Source organism: Mauremys mutica, chromosome 2 (assembly GCF_020497125.1).
Source record: "Mauremys mutica isolate MM-2020 ecotype Southern chromosome 2, ASM2049712v1, whole genome shotgun sequence".
In the NCBI taxonomy this organism is placed as follows: Eukaryota; Metazoa; Chordata; order Testudines; family Geoemydidae; genus Mauremys; species Mauremys mutica.
The window spans coordinates 204,214,003-204,239,025 of NC_059073.1; the positions used below are offsets into that span (position 1 = coordinate 204,214,003).

General features: G+C 44.1%; 1 protein-coding gene across 4 annotated transcripts in view; it reads left to right on the plus strand.

Annotated features, from left to right (window-relative positions):
• The window catches only part of KIAA0895 (KIAA0895 ortholog), a 65,522-nt gene continuing 40,499 nt past the window's right edge, over positions 1-25,023 (plus strand). The window contains exons 1-2 of one of the 4 annotated variants that reach the window (XM_045005516.1): positions 1-105; positions 12,744-12,967. In XM_045005516.1, coding sequence (XP_044861451.1) covers positions 12,943-12,967 — 25 coding nt within the window. In that variant the 5' untranslated portion in view covers positions 1-105; positions 12,744-12,942. Of the gene's footprint in view, positions 106-10,120; positions 10,513-12,743; positions 12,968-14,070; positions 14,477-25,023 lie in introns of those variants that run through there. The other 3 variants (XM_045005515.1, XM_045005517.1, XM_045005513.1) reach the window with 3 other exon arrangements.

A 25,023-nucleotide genomic window follows, 5' to 3' on the forward strand; every position in this document is an offset into this window, starting at 1 on the left:
GCAAGTTACATAGCCTTTCCTAGGTGTAAACTACTGCAGTAAGTCGACCTATGCTACGCAACTCCAGCTACATGAATAACATAGCTGGAGTCGACATAACTTAAGGTGAGTTACCACGGGGTCTACACTGTTGACTTACCTTACTCTTCTTGTTGGGGGTAGAGTGCAGGGGTCGACTGGAGAGCTATCTGCTGTCGATTTGGTGGGTCTTCAGTAGACCCGCCAAATCGACCACCGGTGGATCGATCTCAGAGCTTTGATCCCCACTGTAGTGTAGATGTAGCCTAAGAGGGAGGATCCTTTTGCAGAGTTTATTTGGGATTGTTCCATCAAGGTGATTATGCATTCTCCAGGATTATGGATCCTGGAGAATGCAAAGGAGACCAGGACCATCTGCATGGAAGACCTATGTCTCTGCACCAACTCTGTGCCCCCACAACCAGGGATTCCCTTGGCCACAGCTCCCACCAGGCTTTCCATATAGGGAGTTTCCTCACCACCAGACTGTAGTACCCCTCTCCTGAGAAAGCTCTGTGGTAGCTGTGAGATGACAAAGTGTGGCTTCTGCCCTGGAACATAGTTTTCTCCTGTCCAGTGCGGACAGGGTTAATTTTGAGAGATCTGTACAAATTGCAGTGTAGACTAACCCATAACACTACAAACATGAGCATACCAGGGGATCACTCCCAACAATGTTAATAAATGGCTCCATTTTCTAATGCAGTTGGTATCTTAACTGTATTCCCAAATCATCCTACAGTTCTGCTGTGTCCAAGCTGATAGTACACTGCTTTCATGCTATCCAAGGAATCCCCTTTCCAGAGGAAATTCCCCAGATCACCAAGTCTGCAACCTTCTGTGCCAGTGGAGTTGTTCAAAAGAGGTTGTAGCTCAAGAGTGTATAGGGTTCAGAAAAACAAAAAATAGGTTAAAAAAAGATGGTTATACCTCAGCTATGGGGCTGAATAGTCTTCAAATAATGAAGAAAAGACAGGTTATAAATCACAAAAAAATTGTATTTACAGGACAAGGGGTTTTTGCTGTTGTTTCCACATACGCTGTGCTATATGGTGCCTTAACTCCCAATGCTATTGTTTTTATACACTGATCCTTTGAATTTAAATTATAATTCAAATATATGTTTTTCTTTCCCTTATTGCCCCTATTTCTCCTTTGCGTCTGTGAGTCTGTATTACCTGTATGGGAGGCTTTGCTGCCTCAGAGAGTTGCTGCACGTTTCTAACAAATAGAAACTCAAAATTTCTGTTCTGCAGGAAATTTCAACATAAAAAAATTCTGATTTCAAATGAAAAATCAAAGTTTTGAAATCTCCCACAAAACATTTGTGAAAATTTTTCATTTTGCATCAATCCAATTTTTTTATTTTGATATTTTTATTGAATTGTATAATATAATATAAACAAACATTTAAAAATAAAAATAATACAATACACTCTGGTATAAAAATAAAAAAAAATATACAAGAAATTTCACTATGAAATATTTTGAAACGATCTAAACAGAACATTTTTGACCTTATGAAAGTACTTTTTGTATTATTTTAAATGAAGTGTCAAAATTATTACAGCTCATGTTGATTTTTGACAAATGGATATTTTTGGACAGAAAAGCATTCTAACAGAAACATTTCAACCAGTTCTACTAACAGCCAACAGTTAGGCTAGATCTACACTTACAGCAGTGGGTAGAGTACATACGCGGCACGTCCCCTAGATCAGTGGTTCCCAAACTTGTTCCGCCGCCTGTGCAGGGAAAGCCTCTGGTGGGCCAGGCCGGTTTGTGTACTGCCGCGTCCACAGGTTTGGCCAATCATGGCTCCCAGTGGCCGCAGTTCGCTGCTCCGGGCCAACGGGAGCTGCTGGAAGCGGCGCGGGCTGAGGAATGTACTGGGGGCCACTGGGAGCCGCGATCGGCCGAACCTGCAGACGCGGCAAGTACACAAACCGGCCTGGCCCACCAGGGACTTTCCCTGCACAAGCGGCGGAACAAGTTTGGGAACCACTGCCCTATATATCTTACATGGCTCTCTACGTGCCCAAGCAGTGCCTCCCCCATCTACATGGCTATTGCTAGCAGTGTAGTATTCCACTGGTGGAGCCTTTCCCTGCCACAGAAAGGTTCTAGCAGCTCCCTGCTGCTAGAACCTTTCCTTACAGCCTGCCAGAGCCTTCAGCTACTGCATGTAGCTACACATTGTGGTTTGGCTGCAGTCTGCTTTTCACTGCAGTTTAGGCATGCCCTCTATGGCACCACCAGTGTCATCAAGGCCTTAGGATCTGTTCTCTCTGCAGAACCAGAGCTCATCATACATTTTCTGAATACATGTGAAAAATCATCTTGGCATTATATATTGGCAAATTTGGCAGAAAGGATATTTATTTATGACAATGGTGAGGGATGCAAATAAGTAACCTGTGGACGTTGACGTGTTGCACGGCTTTAAATTACCTATGCTCAGAGCACAGAAGTAATTCTCATTAACCTTAGTGGGAGATATGTGATCAGCACATCCGCAGTAAGAGAACATGAGGTCCCTAACTCTTGCAATGTAAAGATTTGAAAAGACAGCATCTGTTTATTAGTCCAGCCTGATGAGTATCAAAAGAACAACATATGCTTTCAATCTGATCTTTGCAAAAAAGGACAAACATTGCATTTTCAAAATTGGTAAAATGCACAGAGTTCATTTCACCCCCATCCCCAATCTCCTGGCCTCTGGCAAAGCTATCTCACCAAGTATCACTGGTAGCACCACTTATATTACACATTAGAAGCACCACATAAATGCTCACAGTCTATGTTGATGAGGGCCATAGAAGCATCTAGGAAGATGAGCACAGCTATGGTTAGAGGTCAGATGCATCATCAGACACTAAGAATGGTTGGGAGAAAGTGGTGAGGAAACAGCGGTTGGAAGATAAAAACAACAGAAGGTTGTGTGGTGGGGAATAAGAGGAGATGATGAAGAATGGAGAATTATGAATAACACTGAGGAGATAAGAAGAAGGAAGTGGAAGAACAGGAAGAGAAAAAGGAAAAGAAGAAATCAGAAGACAAAATAGAATAAGAGAGGTAGTGTTAAAGGAACGAGACTTTTAGCTAGATCATCAGGGGTGCACCCCCATGCTCTGAGTGTCCCTAGCCTCTGATTTCCAGAAACTGGGAGCGGACAACAGGAGATGGATCACTCAATGACTGCCTGTTCTGTTCATTCCCTCTGAAGCATCTGGCACTGGCCACTGTTGGAAGACAGGATACTGGACCAGATGGACATTAGTCTGACCCAGTATGGACATTCTTATGTTCTTCAGGCCTTGGAACCTATTAATCTTGGTCGTGCCACTTCCTTACACCTACATTGTCTTTCTGAAGGTTTTTCTGGAATCTAGTTGGGATTATGTTTTCCAATGTGGATTATTTGCATTTGTCAACACTGAGTTTCATCTGCCACTTTCTTGCTCAGTCACTTAGTTTTGTGAGATCCCTTTGTAACTCTTTGCAGTCAGCTTTGGATTTAATTATCTTGAGTAATATTGTATCATTTGCAAATTTTGCCACCTCACTGTTTACCCATTTTTCCAGATCATGTATGAATATGTTGAACAGTACTGGTCGCAGTACAGATCCCTGGAGGACCCCACTATTTACCTCTCTATTCTAAAAACTGACCATTTATTCATACCTTTTGTTTCCTATCTTTTAACATGTTACTGATCCAGGAGATCCCTCTTAACCCATGACTGCTTACTTTGCTTATCTTTGGTGAGACCTTGTCAAAAGCTTTCTGAAAGTCCAAGTACACTATAGCCATTGGATCACCTTTGTCCATGTTTGTTGACCTCCTCAGAGAATTCTAATAGATTGGTGAGGCATGATTTCCCTTTCCAAAAGCCATGTTGACTCTTCCTCAACAAATTGTGTTCCTCTGCATTTGGTAATTCTGTTCTTTACTACAGTTTCAACAAATTTGCCTGGTACTGAAGTTAGGTTTACTGACCTGTAATTGCCAAGATTGCCTCTGGAGCTTTTTTTTTTAAAAATTGGTGTCACATTAACTATCCTCTAGTCATCTGGTACATGAGCTGATTTAAATGACAGGTTACATGCCGCAGTTAGTAAGGGGCAATTGTGGTCAACTAGTGTAACCTTCTGTACATAGCACAGGCCATAAAACTTCCCCAGAATAATTCCTGGAGCGTATCTTTTAGAAAAACATCCAATATTGACTTCAAAATTGTCAGTGATAGAAAAACCATAACAGCCCTTGGCAAATTTTTCCACTGGTTGACTACTCTCATCATCATAAAATTTTGCCATATTATATTATCATACACATTATAAATAGGTGTGTAAGAAGGCAGTCATCCTGTTCCCTTGTGTGATTTTGTGATCTGTAGCAGACACCAACTCATACCCCACCTTGTGCTTTATCGGTTACGATATTGATCCATAAGCATTCGAGATCATTGTCTTCTGAGTTATCAGTGACTCAAAAACAGGTAATGCTATTTTTAACAGTGTCACTCCCTCTCCCCTTTTGCTCCCTCGATCCTTCCTAAATAGATTATAACCATTTATTTTAGCAGTCCAATAGTATGAATCATCCCACCAAGTTTCAGCAATACCAGTTAGATCAAATTAATGCTCATAAATGAGCAATTCCAATTCTTTTTGTTTGTGACCCAGTGTAATAGTCCAGTGTTGGGGCCGTGCCCTCTCAGGGGCCGTCGGGAGCCAGGCCGCCTCACTACACGGCCCAAATCAGTCTCCGGGTTCTGAAGGTCTCAGGGTTCTGCCCCTCAGGCAGGGGCTGTACAAAAGGCACACGGTTACTGCAATGAGCCCCAGCCCTCAGTCAGGGCGGGGCAGCAAACACTAGTTCTAGGCTCAGATCCTTCCTGCAGGCTGAGCACCAATAAAGTCAATGGGCCCCGGCCCTCAGTCAGGGCGGGGCAGCCAATCAGTTTTAAGTTCCGGTCCTTGTAGCCGGAGCTGAGCAATCACAAAGTCAGTAGGCCCAAGCCCTAGCTCAGGGCGGGGCAGCACACAAGAGTCCAGGGGGCTCAGATCCTTCCTGCAGGCTGAGCAACAGCAAAGTTAACAAGCTACGCCCAGGCCCTCAATCAGGGCGGGGCAGTAACACAGCAGTTCTGAGCTCAGATCCTCTCAGCAGGAGCTGAACACACAGGGGCACTAGCAAGCCCAGGCCCTCAGTCAGGGCGGGACACCAAACACTTAGTACTAGGTTTTAGGGCTCAGGTCCTTACCTCAGGAGCTGAGCAGTAATAGTAGTCTCAGGGGCTCAGGTCCTTGCCTCAGGAGCTGAGCAGGAATAATAGTCTCAGAGCTCAGGTCCTTGTCTCAGGAGCTGAGCAGTCACAACAATACAGGGGCTCAGGTCCTTGTAGCAGGTGCTGAGCCACAGCAGGTAAGTGCAGGCTTCTCTGCCTGAACGCTGGTAGGAGGGGGAGTCTGCCACCCGTGAGTGGGGTGGCAGGGGGGACACAGGCCCACCCACTCCACTGTGTCCCAGCCCGGGGCCCTAGCAACGGCGTGGATCCGCTGCAGTCAGTGGGGATCCTGGCCGCAACACACTGACATGGGCACGTCAGTGCCCTCAGCCAGACAGGGTTCGACTACCCCCGGGCTACACTCCATCTCCCCCTCCTCGGGTACCTGCTCGTCGCTGGGCTCGGCAACGGGGTCCCACACCATGGGCTCCTCGGCGTGCTGAAGGCGGTCTAGGTCGGGCTGCTCCTCCGGACTCGGGTCAGGGGGCCGCTCAGGCCGCTCCTCGGGGTACCGGGCTCGGGGCAGGCTCGGCCAGTCCACCTCGGGGTACCTGGCTCGAGGGAGGCTTGGTCCGTCCGCGTCAGGGTACCTGGCTCGAGGGAGGCTCGGTCCAGCAGGAGCCCGATCAGGAATGTCTGTCCTCTCCGGCCGCTGGGCTCCAACTGAGCGCTGAGGCCGGGCTTTTATACTTCCTGTCCCACCCCTTGACTTCCGGGGGGCGGGAACAGGTGGCAATGGCTCCACCCACTGAGGTGGCTGTTCCGGTTCCTCCCTCTCTGGGGCCGTCGGGAGCCAGGCTGCCTCACTACACCCAGACTCCTAAATTTTGTGTATAAGCAATCCAAGAATTTCTTCTCTTCATGTCCTTTGAGTCTAGGGTAACCAGGTGTCCCGATTTTATAGGGACAGTCCCGATATTTGGGCCTTTTTCTTATATAGGCTCCTATTACCCCCCACCCCATCCTGATTTTTCACACTTGCTGTCTGGTCACCCTGTTTGAGTCCCTGATTAACTTTGTTCTCAAAATCTCAATTTTGTGCTAACTGAGTGCTCAGATCTTCCCTCTTTTTACCCTCCTCTTTTGATATTAGTTTAATGCCCACCCAGTTACTCTAGAGGAATAAGGGCTGAATCATTTAACCCAAGGTAAGGAAACCAAAAGATATATACTTTTCAAATTCTGTCATTGTTGGAGCACCATCTCAAATTTGTGAAATGAATGCTACATGCAACTCAACGGCAGGCTTTCAAAACTGAAATCTGCTGAAGAAAAACATTGTCAGAGCAATCCAACTTTGCATCTTTCCAGGGCTACGAGGGTTAAGAAACAGTTCCCTGGAATTTGAAAAACTTTGCTCCATTCTTAATCTTTTCAGTGTAATATTGTATTACAAAAATCATAGAAGGTTTCCCAGGACCTCTCTGAATTGAGTCTTCTGACTTCATCATTGATGTAGAAAGGCAGAGGAGGGGCAGAAGACAAAGACCGCTTTCATTTGGTCTAATTTATTAAATATCTTCTCGTCTATCCTTTGCCATTCAATACAGCTGTGACATTTTGCTGACATAAAACTCCTGACAAAGACCAACGGCCAGATGGCAAAAATGGAAGTATTTCAATGGAATTGTGCTTATTTATGCTAACTGAGGATCTGGCTTCAAACCTGCACAAAACAGTGGTTGCTGGTTATGTGAAATGACTCAATAATGACACAAAATCACATCATTAATTATATCCCACATAACATAGCATCTTATTTTGTATTTTGGAAGGAGTTTTTGAAAAACTGAGAAAATAACTTTTTCTTTAAAAACTGGAAGATTTTATTTGAAAAGCTATTTTTAATTGAAAATTTGTTTTGATGAAAAATTTAAACCAATTACAATCTAGTGACACAACATGGAGTAAATTCAAAAGCTAATAATTTTCAGTACTCTATTGCTGCCAAGGACTGATTCTTGTCATGTTGAATTACTGTTTGACAGTACACAATAAGCATGTGCTTAAGTGTTTTGCTGAATACCAAGCACACAAGTATGAGCTTAAAAGCTTTGCTGAATCAGGGCCTAAGATCTGCATCTTATGGATATAATATTGGCTTATGAACTTGCTTTCTCTATCATTTCTTTTGCATTTTGTACTCTAACAAGTTAGTGCAGTGAACCTTGAAATCTTTTATGCAATAACAACATGTTTACACTAGAGGGCATGACTTAAACAACTAATGGCTTTTAAGATTATTTAAAACGTTTTGCAACTGGGAATCTATTTTTTACATTAAAATATATAAGCACCACTGAAATTAACAAGAGGCTATGTAAGAGGGTAAACTGCTACCATGCTGTGAGCAAATCAAATCTAACTATAATGTAGAAAATATTTTTTCACATCTCTACGCTGAAGAGACTTTGTTAACATAGCCATCTCTGCTGCAGTATTAAGCTACTCAGATAAACACAAGAAGGCGTTGCCAGAGATGACTAAATATCCCAAACATTTCAGTCCTGCTTTTATAAATATTATTGAGTCAACGGAAAATAGATTAACTGTAACTAAAGGGACATGGAATAGAGAGTTTGGCATGCACATCAATGCATAAGCAAAAACCTCTGAAAATAATACATAAAACTAATATGTAACACAAATGCAGTGTTATATATTGTATGGGTCTAATACAAATACAGTATTATATAATGCATGGGTGTAATACAAATGCAGTCGTATATAATCCATGGACAATGGGCAGGATCACCTCCTCCTGCAGTAAAACCCAAAGGAAGAAAACACCAAAAGGATTTCCTCAGAGGAGTCCCATCATTTTGGTGGTGCTGTTTTGGGTGAGGGGAGGAGAGGGGCTGCTTGTCCTTCTACAAGTCTGATACAAAAGCCCTGCAGATCCGAGGGGGAATCCACAGGAGGCCAGTGTTGTTACCTGTGCAGAGGCCCTGTAGCTCCACACTACTCCCTTGATACCAGGGCTTCCTAGTATGATAGATAGCTTCCCAACAGGAGGGTGCTATAGTATGATAGTACTTTAGGCTTATATATAGGGTAATATCCAGGCACTTAGGGAAGTCTACTTTCAAAAAGTGCTAGATTAGAGAGGAGTATATATGTGGCGCAGCAAATAAAGCTTGAATGGTGCACTGTCTTGGTTCTCTCTCTCCCTCTCACCTTATGCTTGAATGCTGAACACTTCCCCTTGCCGCACCTGCCTCTGAGACCCTGTGAAAGGGAGATAACCCACCACGGAGGTCCCTCATTGAAAAGGTCAGAGCTCCCAGGCTGTACTGCCTGCCCTTGAGGAACTCCACAGGACCGGTGAGGAGACTACCCTGGCCAGGCTAGACAAAGACCACTCCACTCATGCAGATCCTGACTCTGGGGACTGGCTCTCCGTAAATGAGACATCGCTGCAGAGGCAGCTGACCCTTCCTGTTAGAGGTGCTTGAGGCAGTGGCCGCTGAAGTCAATGGCAAAGCTTCCATGGCGCCGGACCAAGCTCTAGGAGAGCATTGAGATCCACATGCAAAGAAAGCTCAGGGGCTCTTTGTGGTCATCTATTACTAAGTCCCTACCTCTTTTAAAAATCTGATTTGTTAAAAGTAGCCAAAATGGGATTTGAACTATTGCTCTCCAACAAGATTGAAGCGCACCTGGGAAATCCGTATGGTAAATGAAAAGGATAGAGAGTTTTTTTAGGCCCAAATCCTGAAGTCTTAACTCTGTTTTTACTTAATCAAGACTACCACTGCCTTCAGAGAGAGTTTTGCCTCAGAAAAGACTGAACAAAAACCAGGGGCGGCTCTAGCTTTTTGGCCGCCCCAAGCAGTCATGCGCGGGAGGCGCCCCGGAGCCGCGGGAGCAGCGGACCTCCCGCGGACATGACTGCAGAGGGACCGCTGGTCCCGCGTGGCTCGGCTGGACCTCCCGCGGCTGCGGACGGCTCGCGGGTCCGCCGGCTCCGCTTGAGCTGCCGCAGTCATGCCTGCGGGAGGTCCAGCCGAGCCGCGGGACGAGCGCCCCCTCCGCAGTCATGCCTGCGGCAGGTCCGCTCGTCCCGGGGCTCCGGTGGACCTCCCGCAGGCATGACTGCGGCAGGTCCGCTGACCCAGCCTGCCGCCCCCTAGATTTGGCCGCCCTAGGCACCAGCTTGTTTTGCTGGTGCCTAGAGCCGCCCCTGACAAAAACCAAGGAAGGACTTCAGGATTTGTCCAGAGTTGGTAAAACATAATGATCTAAGTTCAATGGGAAGGAAAAGGACATAAAGCCAAATTCTTCAGTCAATTACACCTGTGCGAACCAATTGAAGTCTCTGGATGAGATCCACTCCTGCAGATGTAGGAAGGTGGAATTTTGTACTAGCAATGGCTGCCACATTCCAGGGATTCACAGTCAGGTGGGACAGGAAGTATTTCCAGTGCCACCATCCCTCATGATTCCATCAGGAAACAGCTTTAGGTACCAGATCGCTCCCAGGCTGTGCCACTCACTACAGGCTGTGCTGGCTGCATGCAGTTCCCTGGCATATACCAGCACTGAATTTAGCCCCTGTATTCAGGCTAACTTAGGCCCTGCTTCAGGTCTTACTCTTTCAGAAAGATCTGCACAGTACCTGCTTACCTTAAAGGTGTAGTCCCATTGAATAGGACGGTTTGTGTAAGTAAGGCAATTTGGCCCTCTCTAAACAAGTAACATAGTCACTGTTTACAGGGAGAACTTTAGAATCCAGTCAGTCAGACAGCGATGTCATAGAGACTTTAGGAGAAGGTTCTAGAAAAGGTGCAACAGACGAGAGAATCAATTAGAGGCAGATTGTTAGTGAAGTTGTTTGGTCAGAAACTAGTCAAGCAGTTAGCAGAACCATTAAACCAGATAATGGGGGGAAACCCTTCCACTGCGACTGCTCTGAGTTTGTGCCAAATAATGTGAACTTTTTATTTCAACTACCCTGGGTCTGTACTAATCTTTCTGAGCAGAGTAGGATTTCATGGACCACTGAAATTAGCCCAAACACAGGGACCAATACAGTGAGAGGAACAAAATAAAGCAAAGATTATTAAAAAAAAAAAAAGCTCGTGATTTGGCAGCATTACTTAAATTGATACAGAGTAGGGAACCACATAATATCTTTCTGCTTTTCTGGATCATACATGCAGACAATAATGCTCCTGTAAGGATATTTTCCAATATGCAAGTAGGTCAAATTATATTTCTGACAAAACAAAGTGAAATGATCTCTGGAATGAATGCAATGTTGAAGTGGAGATTGTAAATCCCAGGTTCTGTTCCCATGTTAGCTTTAATTCTGTCTTTTAACAATGGGTGAATATGTTGAAATTGGGATTTAGATTTGTTTGTTTTTAGGAATCCTACTATTTAAGATAGTTTCCTATGAATATCATCTGATCCCAAACATCAGCCCCCAGAGTACAAGACTTCCCCACCTCTCCCCACAATAACATCCATTCTCCCAAACAGGTGATAGCTGCACCCCCAATTTATCTAGATATGTCTTTTCTGTGGAAGTGGGGGAGCCCTGCAGTATTTTACCCACTCTCCAACTGTACTGACTTTCCAGGGAGAGCACAGTCTTTTTGCGGTGCTGTATCAGGTTTCAGTACATTTTTAAATGCACTAGATTCTTGTTATGACTACATGAGCCAGATTTCTCTCTAGGGTGAGTTCATGTGCAGCAATGACCCCTGCTTAATAGACACTGTACAGAACGCAATCAGTGCCACTCCAAAGGCAATCCAGGCACTTGACTAAGCACCCTGCTTCCTCACTGCTGCTTTCTATTGCTGGCAGGGAAAATGCCAAACCTTGAGCAGCCTTCTCCACTTCCCACCTCCTGTTACCAGCAGGAAAACTGGCACTAAGGTCTCAGGGGCTCCCTACCTCCAGAAACCACTGGGACCCTATGTAGTCCTTAATTCTGCTTACACTGGGATGACTGAATGCAAGCAGGAGTGTGAATGTGAGAGAAATGAGGCATGAGGGAGAGGTAACCACCATGGATGGCAGGTAGCCAAAAAAGAATGGGAAGACATCTGGTGGGGAGAGGGAGGAAGGTGAACTGAAACTATTTATTTTTTTCAAATGCTCTGGCTTCCAGTGACTTTGGGCTGTGGCCCCAAGACTCCACTGAATTAAGCTACCTTCAGGATCTATGGATCACTGAACCAATTCAGGACTCTCCCTGCATCCCCATCTTCACAGTAAAACAGAGAAAAATCAGGGAACTCTGAGTCTACATCAATCTGCAGACAGTTAATTAAGTTACTTTACCAGACAGATATCCACTACCTACCACTGAGGACTTCATCTTACCATTTGCAGGATCCATGTACTTCTCCAAACTGGACCTGATTCAAGCTTAGCGAGCTTAGTATTTAGCTGACTACATCCAGAACTCATTCATATCTCCTGAGAGTAGGCTAGATTCCTTAAAAGCAGCAAAGAGTCCTGTGGCACCTTATAGACTAACAGATGTTTTGGAGCATGAGCTTTCATGGGTGAATACCCACTTCATCAGATGCATGTAGTGGAATTTCCTGCTTTTACAGATCCAGACTAATACGGCTACCCCTCTGATACAAGATTCCTTAGTGAGTACACATTGCACTGGTATTTGCTGAAAACTGCACCCATGCCGTTGGGGGCTGCTGCACCCAAGGAAGTTCACCCTTGATGAAGAGAAGGCAATGTCTGTTTCTCTGCTCCCCATGGCCCTCAGGGTTCTGCAGGGGGAGGACAGCTCTTTAAATACTTTGGATGGGGCTGTGTAGGAGCTCCATCAGCAAACACCATATGAGAGATATGCTAATTTAGCATGTTACCCAAGTGCATTGATGAACACCAATCAATTTGTTATTCTCTTATTCTGATTTGCATTGCTTGAACTGATTTGCTGTTTTTATTATAACTGCCAGGTATCATGTGAAGTGATAACTGGCTTGTGAGCAGACTCTAACCTACCACGGATAGCTTGGTCTATCTATATTTTAAAAATGTGTTTATTAATTTCCTATGATTTTTTTGACTTGTAGAGAAGCCTGTGGGTTCCGATACTCCAGTGCTATCAAGTTTTATTATAAATATACAAATTAGATCAATTTCTTTATAGGTTAAACTTAGATTTGCTTTGGACAGATTGCAAATCCTTTCTATCCCTAGAAGAATTCAAGTTAAAAAGGATCTAAAGTCTGTCAGCCTTCAACTATGTGTAATTGTATTTCAGTACTAGCTCTCATGTTAGTATAGATTCTGAGTTTTAATACCCCGGCTTTTGAGTACGTATGAAGCTGCGGTGATGGTAACATAAAGCATAAGGCTATCTTTTTTTAAACTGTGACTGCTTGTATTGTGGTACAATCTGAACCCTGGCTTTTAAACATCGCTTTTGTATCCTATTGTTCTTCTTAGGTTCCTTGTACATAGCCTGGGAGTGTCAAGAATTTAGAAAACTACCAAAAATGGATGGGTGACACATTGCTATCTAGATTCATGGCCTATAAACAGGGATAGAAAGAAGATACAAATCTATATGATCAGCATTATGTGGGGAGAGCCCAGTTACTCAGCCATTGTATTTTATATTTAAACATATCCAGTAGGAGGATTCATGGAGCTCCATGAAACATTTTCAGGTAGGACTCAGAATTAGATTTTTAACTTCTGTAGCGTCGGGGTTTGGACATTCATTTTCTGTTACATCATAATAGAATCAGATGTCATGATTTTGTATTATTACGATTTAAGAAAAAAGTCCATATACAGTATGTTGTATATTTTTGTTAAATGGTTAATTCAAATACTAGATGTACATAATTGGAAAACAGTGACTGAAAGTGTAAACACAATGCTGACCAGTTAGAAAATCAAAATGTATTACTGTACAAAGTGTATTCCAACAGAGTCTGATTCAAAAAATATTTATCTCAGTAATATTCTGAAGTCTGAAAGAAAACAAAAACCTCCCAGAACAAATGTATGTTAGTTGGTCAAACAAATCTATGTGTCAAGGCAGTGTAACTAGCTGCTATTTGACATTTAGTGGGTATTTAAAATTTGTGTAACTTACATGTCGAGGGGGATGGGTGTCATAAAAAGAAAGGCAAACAGGCTGCTCTAACATACAACAGCCTCCCTCCCTCCACAGCATCATCCAAACTCAGATGCCAAAATGCAGCCCTAGTGTAAGTGGATACAACTGGCAATAACTTCAGTGAGAGTTGACACTGATTACACTAAGATTCAATTCGGGCCCCAGAGATTTCATAGTGGTATACATCACACTCAGTTTGCACATGCACTGAATGTTAAATTGGCACAAGTCTCATTACTGGGGCACTTATATCCATTTTTCTACGTTATACCCGAGGTGTAACTTACACTATAATTTATTTCATTGCTGAATTTGGTCCAGTATTTGCATTTACATCAACTAGAGTAAAATCACAAGAGATCAAACTGGAAAAATAAAAGTAGGGGTACTGGCCCAACTCTGCCCACTTGAAATGTCATAGGGAGGTGTGAGCCACAGTCCACTGTGCAGATCTCCACGTCGTACAAAGCACTGCCGCGTGAATTTGGCATGTCTGGGTTCGGCAACGCTGCTTAACCTCCCTCCCAGACTACAAATCCCAGGATGCAACGCGTCACCTCGCTCCCGGCTGTGCATAGGACTGCTGGGAATCGTTGTGGCGCACTGCATGCTGGGACTTGTAGTCTCCATCCGGAAAACCGCATTGTCTCCCTCTTTGCGCGGGTGCTGGGTTTTGTTGTTCCGTTCGTCTCGCCCTAGGGCCGTGCCGTGCCGTGCCATGCCATGGAAGGCTGGCGGGTGTCCTGGCAACAGGGCCTAGTCAGCCCTTTTCCTGCTGTCCCTGAAGCAGGGAGTAGGGGAGGCAGCAGCTGCTGCTAGGTGTGCAGTGCACCCTCCCCTCTGCTGCAACCACCTCAGCCCTCTCCTCTCCTGCCTCCCCCTTTCACCAGCCTGTGGATAAACAAAAGGAGGATACTGTCTACACCCTGCTCCTTGCCTGTGTCTCACAGCTCTCCATGCAGAGGGGGCACATTTAGGGTATTAGGGCAGGAGAGGTAGACACACACACAGGCTGCAAGAGGAATGATGCTTGAATCCATCCGTGTCACTGGTGAGTATTACTATTCATTATTATCATGATTACCATTAGCTTTCAATCCTTCCTTTCCCATCCTATTCCTGCAGTTGCCAACTACAGCAGGGAAGCAACAGTTTAAGCAGGGAAAGTGATAAAAATGGCATAAAATACCCCCTCTCCCTATTAAATTATTAAATAACTGATAATATTTAGTTTCTGATGTGCCTTCCTTCCCCTGATGAAGTTGGGATGCTGCACTGTTATAATGTTTATAATGAATAACAGTCACATTGGAATAAAGCAATAGTAAAACCAAACAAACCTGAAATTAAATACTAAATTACTCATAATTTTGTGGCCATCTCCACCTGCTGAAGGAACAGCCTTGCAAAAATATAAACATTTCCTAGCAACATGGATTAAAATGATATCAAAACAGAAAAAAACCTGTAAAATGGCAACCAAATAAAATACTAAATGATCTCACTTAGTTTATAAACCCCTCACTTCCTGGGTGTTCAGTGACAAGGTGACTTGCGGTGCTGCACACCTAAACAGCGTAAATTTAATGAGAAAAGGGAGAGCACAAAGGATGAAATGTAAAAATCAAATAAAACACTAAACAAGAATGCTAATAATTTTGCTTATGAGGCACCCTTCGTTCCTAAGAAGTTGTAGAATTAAAATGTAACTACAGCATTTTAATGAAAACATAAAAGAGAAGTAATAAAAGAAGCAAATAAAGCATTAAATAATAGTAAAAATTATTGACAATTATTTCTTCAGTATCTTTCTGATCCCTTTGCCACTAATATGCTTAGAGAACTGTGCAAACAGTTACCATATAAAACATCAATAATAGAGAAAGCAGCATAGACTATAAATACCAATTTAAAAACTACTACATAATAAATGCATTATATAGGAATAAATATATGTACAGTACTGTATAAAATTACTTTTAAACTACAGGGATATCCCATTAACTTCCTGTAGTTTGAAACTAATTGTGTTTTGTTTTTCCCTGTACAATTTCTTTGTTAAAAGATAGTCATTTTGTACATCATTTCTTAAAGTGCTTCTGGCCAATACAACCCGCCACTGGGAAACCTGTCCAGCAATGAAGGGGCATGATGGAGTTGATTGTAAGTGCACTGTCACAAGACATTGTTATGCTCATTATTAGGATTGCTTTTAATTAGCATTAACCTGAATAGCTTTATAGGCTTTTTAAAGGTGTATGGCTTCAGATTGGTAGTGGCACTGTCAGTTGAGGGATGGTGAAAATATCAGTACTTGGGGAAGTTAAAGGAATAGAAATAAGGATTAGAGGGGAGAATAGATGAAGTCTCCCCTAGAAATGTACAGTAATAATAATCATTTTAAATTATAGTTAACCATGAAGGTATCACTTTTGGGTTCTGATTCTGCTACTGAATCTGAATAATATCATAAATGATCTGGAAAAATGGATAAAAAAAGTGAAGTGACAAAGTTTGCAGATGATATAAAATTACTCAAGATTTCAGTCGGCTTTGAACTTAACTAAGAGTTAAAAAGAATCTCACAAAACTGGGTGACTGTGCAAGAAAATGGGAGATGAAATTCAGTGTTGATAAATGCAAAGCAATGCACATAGAAAACATAATCCAAACGATGGGGTCTAAATTAGCTGTTACCACTCAAGAAAGAGATCTTGGAGTCACTGTGGGTTGTTCTCTGAAAAGTTCTGCATAATGTGCAGCAGCAGTCACAACAGCTAACAGAATGTTAAGAACCATTAGGAAAGGGATAGATAATACAACAGAATGTATCATAATGCCACTATATAAATCCATGGTACTCTCACACCCTGAATACTGGGTGCAGTTCTGAGCACCAATCTCCAAAAAGATATATTAGAATAGGAGAAAGTACAGAGAAGGGAAACAAACATGATTACAGGAGTGGAATAGCCTCCATATGAGGAGAAATAAAGAAGTCTGGGACTGTTCATCTTAGGCCTGGTCTACACTACAGGTTTATCTCGAATTTAGAAGCGTTAAACCGAATTAACCCTGCCCCTGTCCACACAACGAAGCCCTTTATTTCGATATAAAGGGCTCTTAATATCGATATCTGTACTCCTCCCCGACGAGGGGAGTAGAGCTGAAATCGGTATTGCCATTTCGAATTAGGGTTAGTGTGGCCGCAATTCAACGGCATTGGCTTCCAGGAGCTATCCCACAGTGCACCATTGTGACCGCTCTGGACAGCAGTCTGAACTCGGATGCACTGGCCAGGTAAACAGGAAAAGCCCCATGAACTTCTGAATTTCATTTCCTGTTTGCCCAGCGTGGTGACCATGCAGTCCCAGAATCAAAAAAGAGCTCAAGCATGGACCGTACGGGAGATACTGAATCTGATCTCTGTATGGGGGAGATGAATCTGTTCTATCAGAACTCCGTTCTAAAAGACGAAATGCCAAAACATTTGAAAAAATCTCCAAGGCTATGATGGACAGAGGCCACAACAGGGATTCAACACAGTGCTGCGTGAAACTTAAGAAGCTGAGACAAGCGTACCAGAAAGCCAAAGAATCAAATGGACGCTCACGGAGGGTGGGGCAATTGGCGACTGTAGCTATCCCACTGTTCCCGCACTCTCCGAAAACCATTTGAATTCTTGGCTGAGCTCCCAAAGCCTGAAGGGTCAAAAACATTGTCACGGGTGGTTCAGGGTATATGTCATCAGCCCCCCTTCCCCTTCCATGAAAGCAAAGGGAAAAAAATCGTTTCTCGCCTTTTTTCAGTGTCACCGTATGTCTACCGGATGCTGCTGACAGACGCAGTGCTGCAGTGCTACACAGCAGCATCCCCTTCCCTTCCCTTCCCTTGCGGATGGCAGACGATACAGCAGGACTGGTATCTGTCACCGTTGTCCCGTGAGTGCTCCTGGCTGGCCTCGGTGAGGTCGGCCGGGGGCACCTGGGCAAAAATGGGAATGACTCCAGGTCGTTCTGTTCTTTAAGTTTTGTCTAATGGAGATTCACTCCTGCCTGGAATATCATGGCAGCTGGAGGCTGCCCTCCTCTCCCCCCTTTGATCTCTGCTTGCAGAGGCAATAAAGTCAGTGTTGTTTCTTATTCATGCTGTGACCGGGTGAGTCGGGGCTCAACTCTCCCAAGGGCGGAGGGGAGCCACACTGACTCACTACAAGTCCTCTATCTCGCAGGGGCTGATCCCCTTCTGGGTTCCTGGCGACAAAGACACAGTCAGGAGGCTTAGTCCCCTGGTGCCGGGGCTGAGCAACAATCAGTACCAGGAGCTCAGGCCCTCGGAGCAGGGGCTGAGCAGCAAACAGTACAATCAGGAGCTCAGGCCCTTTGGAGCAGGGGCTGAGCAGCAAACAAAGTCAGGAATTTAAGCCCAGGCCCTCAGTCAGGGCGGGGCAGCAAACAGCAGTTCTAGGCTCAGACCCTCAGGCAGGGGCTGAGCACACAGAGTCAGTAATTTAAGCCCCAAGCCCTCAGTCCGGGCATGGCAGCAAAGCAGCAGTTCTAGGCTCAGGTCTTTGGGCAGGAGCTGAGCAACACAATAGTTCAGGGGCTCAGGTCCTGAAGCAGGAGCTGAGCAAACAGCAGGTACGTCCAGACTGCTATGTCTGAGCGCTGGTGTGAGGGGGAGACTGCCACCTGTGAGTGGGGTAGCAGGGGGGACACAGGCCCACCCACTCCACTGTGTCCCAGCCCGGGGCCCTGACAGCGGTTATCACCGCTGCTGGTCAGTGGGGTCCTGACCGCAACACACTGACATCGGCACTTCGGTGCCGGCAGCCTGACAGGGGTCAGCTACCCCCGGGCTACTTTCCATATCCCCCTCAGGGCCTACCTCGTCGGTTGCACCGGATCCAGGCCATTCAAGCTGCATCAGCGCCTCGGGACCAGGGCTTGGTGGCAGGTCCAGTAGCTCCTCCGGGAAGTCCGGCCAGGCGTGCTCAGGCGGCTCCTCCGGGTAGCAGCAGGGCTGAGGGAGCTTCGGCGGCCCCCCTTCGTAGTGGGCGTGGGGGAGTTCCAGCGGCCCGTCTGGGTACCGGTCATGGGGAAGCTCCGGTGGCTCCTCGTCGTAGCGGGCGCGAGGAAGCTCCGGCCAGTCAGGACAGCTGCCTTGGGTCCTGGAGGGTTCCCATTCAGGAACTCCCGCCGGCACGTCTGCTCCCGGCGGTGGCTGGGCTTGTACTGAGCTCTGGCGACCCGCTCTTATACTTCCTGTCCCGCCCCTTGACTTCCGGGGGGCGGGTACAGGTGGCGGTAGCTCCGCCCAATTGGGTGTCTGTACCGGTGCTCCCTCTGCTGGGCAAGAGGGGAGCCACACCAACTCACTACACATGCATTCTTTATTACTTCATCACACAAATGGGGGGATCCCTCCTGGGCTACCGTGGCAGTTGTGGGGGAGGAGGGAAGCAACGGGTGGCATTGTTGCAAGGGCACCCCCTAGAATGGCATGCAGCTCATCATTTCTGCGGGATGTCTGGGGCTCTGACCCAGAGCATCCATTTGCCTCTCTGGTTCTTTAGTAGGCTTGTCTGATATTCTAGGCAGGACTGACTCTCCATTAGACAAAACTTAAAGAAGAGAATGACCTGGGGAGTCATTCCCATTTTTGTCCACGCGCCCCCGACCAACCTCACCAAGGCTGGCCAGGAGCACCCATGACAGCAGCAGATGGTACAGTATGACTGATAACCATCATTGTCAACTTGCAAAGCAGCAGACGGTACAGTAGAGCTGGTAACCGTCTTTGCTAACTTGCAAAGGCAAGGGGATGCTGCTGTGTAGCGCTGCAGTACCACGTCTGTTAGCAACATCCAGTAGACATACTGTGACAAAAAAGGTGAAAAAAGGCTGAACGGGCTCCATGGTTGCTGTGCTATGGCATCTGCCCGGGCAATCCAGGGAAAAGGGTGCAAAATGATTGTCTGCCGGAGGGAGGATTAACTGACGACATTTACCCATAACCACCCACGACAAATTTTTTGCCCCATCAGGCATTGGTATCTCAACCCAGAATTCCAATGGGCGGAGGAGACTGCGGGAACTATGGGATAGCTATGGAATAGCTACCCACAGTGCAATGCTCCGGAAGTCAACACTAGCCTCGGTACATGGATGCACACCGCCGAATTAATATGCTTAGTGTGGCCGCATGCACTCGACTTTATACAATCTGTTTCCAAAAATCGGTTTCTGTAAAATCGGAATAATCCTGTAGTGTAGACATACCCTTAGAAAAGAGATCATTAAGGGAGTATACATATAGGTCTATAAACTCAGGAATGGTGTGGAGAAAGTGAATAAGGAAGTGCTATTTACCCTTTCACACATAACAAGTATCAGGGGTCTCCCAATGAAATTAATAGGCCAGTAGGTTTAAAACAAACAAAAGAAAATACTTCATACAACACACAGTCAACCTGTGGAACTCATTGCCAAGGGATGTTGTCAAGGCCAAAAGTATATATGAGTTCAAAAAAGAACTAGATAAGTTCATGGAGGATAGGTCCATCAATGGTTATTAGCCAAGATTTCAGGGATGCAATTTGATGCTCTGGGTGTCACTAAACCTATGACTGCCAGAAGGTGGGTCTGAACAACACTCAATAAATTGCCCTGTTCTGTTCATTTCCTCTGAAGCATCTGGCACTGGCCACTAATGCTGGACCAGATGGACCACTGGTCTTACCCAAAGTGGTCATTCTTATGAAACTCTGTGCCTCAATGGAACCCAGTTGAAGCCACTGGGCTGAAACTTACCCTTGCAGCTAAATTTATAGTTTTAATATAAAAAATACACTTTGAATAGCAGATATTAGGTTGCAAGATACAAATGTAAAGTGGAATTTTTAAAGAATCTTGCAACCAGCGTTGACTTCTAAAATTTAATTTTGCAGGCATTTTGTAACACAGAGTAGACCCTGTAGATAGGCAATTATCTGTTTTGAGCTATTGTGATGGCATGAAAATTAGCCATTATGCATGCTCAGTAGAATTACTTTTTATTGAGCTTACTGACAAGCTGTACAATTAAAAACCATTTTCAGTCAGTGGCAGAGCTGGTCACACTGCCTATATGGCTAAGGTTTCCCAACACTTTCCATTGTAAGACCCACATTGTTAGCCTCCGGAAAAATCTCCCTTCACACAGCTAGAGACTTAGCAGACACGAGAGTGTCTTGGACACTTGTAAAGTTGTCTAAAAATGCTAAGTATCTGAAAAGTGTGGTCCTAGGTGTCTCAGATTGTGCACCCAAAATTAGTGGACATTTGACAATTTTGGCTTTAACTTCGCTGTGCTACAGTTCCCCAGTACCACCATCTAATCTCACAGTAGTACTGTGAAGAGAAATTCATTAATGTCTGTAAGCACCCGGATACTATCATTGTGAGAGCACTACAGAAATGCCTAGGAGGAAATTGATAATTTGGTATTACGTGCAGGATTAGGATGGTGTGCATTAAATAATTCCTGAGGCTTACTGAATGAGGAGTGTAAAAAGAAATATTGGCTAAATACACACAATTATACATATAATTCACATTAATAAAGACTGTATCATAATGCAAATGCATACAGAGGCTGAATTAAGGTTGCACAGGCATCTTTTGAGTCCTTTACTTTGCAACCCAATTGTTCTTCTAACATAGTCCCCCCCCATGTCAGATGTACTATATATGCACCTTTACATATGAAGTCTCTGTACATTGTAAATTCTTCAGGTAGGGATCATGGACCAGCTTCATCACCAGGACAGGGAATAAGTGGAGGTGGCTGAAGCCTAGCCTATTCATGGTCAATCAGAGTCCTGCATAGGGTGACCAGATGAGAGGGAGAAAATATCGGGACACAATGGGACAGAGAGGGGTCCCCCGGCGGAGCAAAAAAAAAAAAAAAAGCCGAGTGCTGGTGGTGGAGCAGCGAGGGGAAAAAAAAAGCCGAGTGCTGGTGGCAGAACAATGAGGGGGAAGAAAAAAAAAGCCGAGTGCTGCTGGCGGAGCAGCTAAATAAATAAATAAAGGCGAGTGCTGCCGGCAGAACGAAATATCGGGACAAACTGCGTCCCTACCAAAGATCAGTCAGGACGTGGGACAAACACCTAAATATCGGGATGGTCCTGATTTTATCGGGACATCTGGTCCTGCACGGACCCCGTGTAGATCAGGGCAGCCTAGAAGGCCACCTTAAGATATGTCCCTGTTTCAGCAGCCCCGTAAGCTTTTGCACTGATACAGAATCACCAGAATGCAGATCTGCCTTAGCCATACTCACCCAATACATCGCTGTTCCACCTCAGAATGCTCCCTATAGTGGGGGGCACCAGGTCGCTCTATGCTTTGCATAGGGTTCCCCAGTACTGGGGCTGTTCCCCAGAGAGGCCTTATACTTGCCCTAGGGTAGTGACTCACATCCTGTGTCTTCATATGTGCATTTACAGAGCCAAACACTGTTTGTTTATTGCACCCATCCTTGGATCAGTCTCCCCCTTGCTTACTGCAGAGATTGGTTGCTACTGCAATGTAATTTATAAATAATGAGTCAGCTGGAATATGTTTATCATTATAAAAAAAGGATGGCCAGACAGGATATTTTTATTGTCACTGTGCTGCAAACCATGGTCACTGAGCACCACAGTGAAAGAGGGTTTAGGAGTCAGAAGCTGAGGCTTCAAAAGCACTGGCCTCTGTCATTTGAGCTAAATAAGAATATGGTGCACATACACATTTATGATATTGCATAGCCATCAGAATTTTGATTCTGCAGCCCTCTGCACAAACAATGCACATTAGCTTGAGTCTTCAATAAAGTCAGAGCATGTACCATCTATTAAATGTTCATGACAAATACTGAATTGTTTTCAAGTTTAAAAATACCCCCAAAAACAAAACTGCAAATTTGTGGGATGAGTCAGAGGGAGGACATCAGTCCTAAAGAAATTAGTGAGATATCTTCCCTACAATTTTCAATTTTAGATTTTTGCTACTTTATTATTTTGTACATGCTGTAAACTACTTGGCCTTTCTGCAAAATAGCCAGCCAAACACATGTTGTTATTGTGTGTGGTTGCTGTTATTGAATAGAAAAAAAAATCATATTAGGGTAAGTTATTGAGAGTTATGCTCTAAAATGACAGTCACAAAATTAAAAAATCACGGCTATATCTTTACCTTCCCACAATTAAACACACAGGAGAGTAGGCTGGGGAAGAAATCTTTCCGAGGACCTCCATGCAAAGATTCCCCCTCCCCCCAAAATCAGTACAGTGAGTGGGACAGAATTTGCCCCTTATGTAGCAAAGGCCTAACTCCACAGGGGGTCATTACACAAACTAAAAACTATTTCCCCATGCTAATTTCCCCCCCTACTGTTACTCACACCTTCCTGTCAACAGTTTGAAATGGGCTATCTTGATTATCACTACAAAAGTTTTTTTTTCCTGCTGATAATAGCCCGCCTTAATTGATTAGCATCCGATGAACTGGGTTTTAGCCCACGAAAGCTTATGCCCAAATAAAGTTGGTAGTCTCTAAGGTGCCACAAGTACTCCTTGTTCTTTTTAATGTAATAAATGATGCTATTAACATGCCAGTTTCAAGATGTTGAAAGCAAATAATTTCAGTAAGAAATTATATGAAATTTAAATCTATATTAATAATTTCTAATAACCTCCAACAAATATTTGCTGCCACTGTGTTTCTACATGATCTGAAGCTAGGTATAGGTTAAAATTAAATGCAGTTTATAAATGCAAAATATATGTTAACGCAACATTTTGATGAGGTTCCACATACATAAATAACAAAAGGCAGAATTATGGCTCCCACAACAACCACAATTCATCCCGTCTTGGGCCTGAGTCTCCTTTTGCAGTGGGATAAATCACATGTAACTCCACTTAAGTAAATGGAGCTATAGGAGTATAAAACCATTGTAAAAGAAATCAGAATCAAGTCCTGTATATTTTCTATTGCTATACAGTGTATGGTGTTGATTTTCATGCTGTTCTATGAACCTTCAGTGTGCCAGCTGTAGCTGCTGTAGGAATCCTGACGATTTCCTGACTTTTGTGTGTTAAGAACTTAGCCATAATATTGCAGAAAGTATTTCACATTTAATTGCAGGTTGGTTATAAAAGCAGGAAAAGGGGAATAAGGAGAAAACTACCCAGTCAATGTACAAGTTAATCCATAGGTGTTAGAAAGGGACTGCACAATTGGGTAGGGCCTCAGTGTTTGCAGCTGCTGTGTGTTGCAGAGGGGAGCAAAAAACATGGAGAAAGCCAAACTGGGATAATGTGGTTTTAAGGGACTCTACTGGTTTTTTGTCAGAAGTATTATGTTTTTGTGATACAGTTTCAGTTGCTGGGTATTGTGCAGTGGGATCAACTGAGAGAACCTGTGTGTATATCACAGAGTTATAGAGAGGTCATCAGAGCTGCCCAGAGTCTGGAACAGATGCTGTTTTTAATTTTATTTTCTGTTGTATAAATTGAAATAAATAAAATAAAGTCAGGAAATTCATAATTATACTTCTGAGAACAGTTGTAACTTGGTCCCCTTGCACGTAGACGGTAGGGCATAAAAGTTGGCACCATGTACAGTAATGTGATATACAGTATGGTGTCAACTCTTCGCTTATGCGTGAGGGGGCCAATTTATGGAAGTTTTCATCTTAGTATTAGCAGTTTTGTATTTAAAACAGGCAACCTCTTGTGGATTCTGTTTAATAGAACTGGTTTTCTTAGAAGCCAACACATTTTTTGATTGGATAAAGCTATTTGTTGGTAGGCTGCAGTTGGATTTAAAACGATGTACACCTCTACCCCAATATAACGCTGTTCTCGGGAGCCAAAAAACTCTTACTGCGTTATAGGTGAAATTGCGTTTTATCGAACTTGCTTTGATCTGCTGGAGTGTGCAGCCTCCTCCCTCCAGAGTGCTGCTTTACTGCGTTATATCCGAATTCGTGTTATATCGGGTCGCGTTATATCGGGTTAGAGGTGTAGTATAACCCTTCACCACACAAATCCCTACAACACGTGAATATATTTCAGCAACCATCTTTCTTTTATACTTTTTTATATATTGCAAATCCTAATTTGTTTTTATATGGTTTCAAAGAGAAGCAGAGAAGGTCCTGTAGTTGTAAATTAGATAACACATACCAATTAAATGGATTGTCATACATCATTTTATTGATTCAAGGCCACGTCATCAAGCTAGTAGAAATTCATAGGAGGGCGCTACCATGTTTTGCTTTTCTAAGTTACTCTCTTTACTAAATATTTCAAAATTAAAAAAAAAACAACCCCAACAACCCCAACAATTGACTGGTTTTGTTTTTTTTTTCATTTTCAAGGCTCTCTGGAACACAAAGAGCTAGAGAAGCATTTTACTTTCACATGAAAGCCAAGATTAGCTTTGTTTTTATTGGGGCTTTTGCCTTAGGCTTTGTGGTCCCCAAAGGCAACCTCAGTGTGCACATCTATCACATACAAGGTGAAATTCATCCCTGTGCACAGTATCAGCTTATGGCCTATGCACC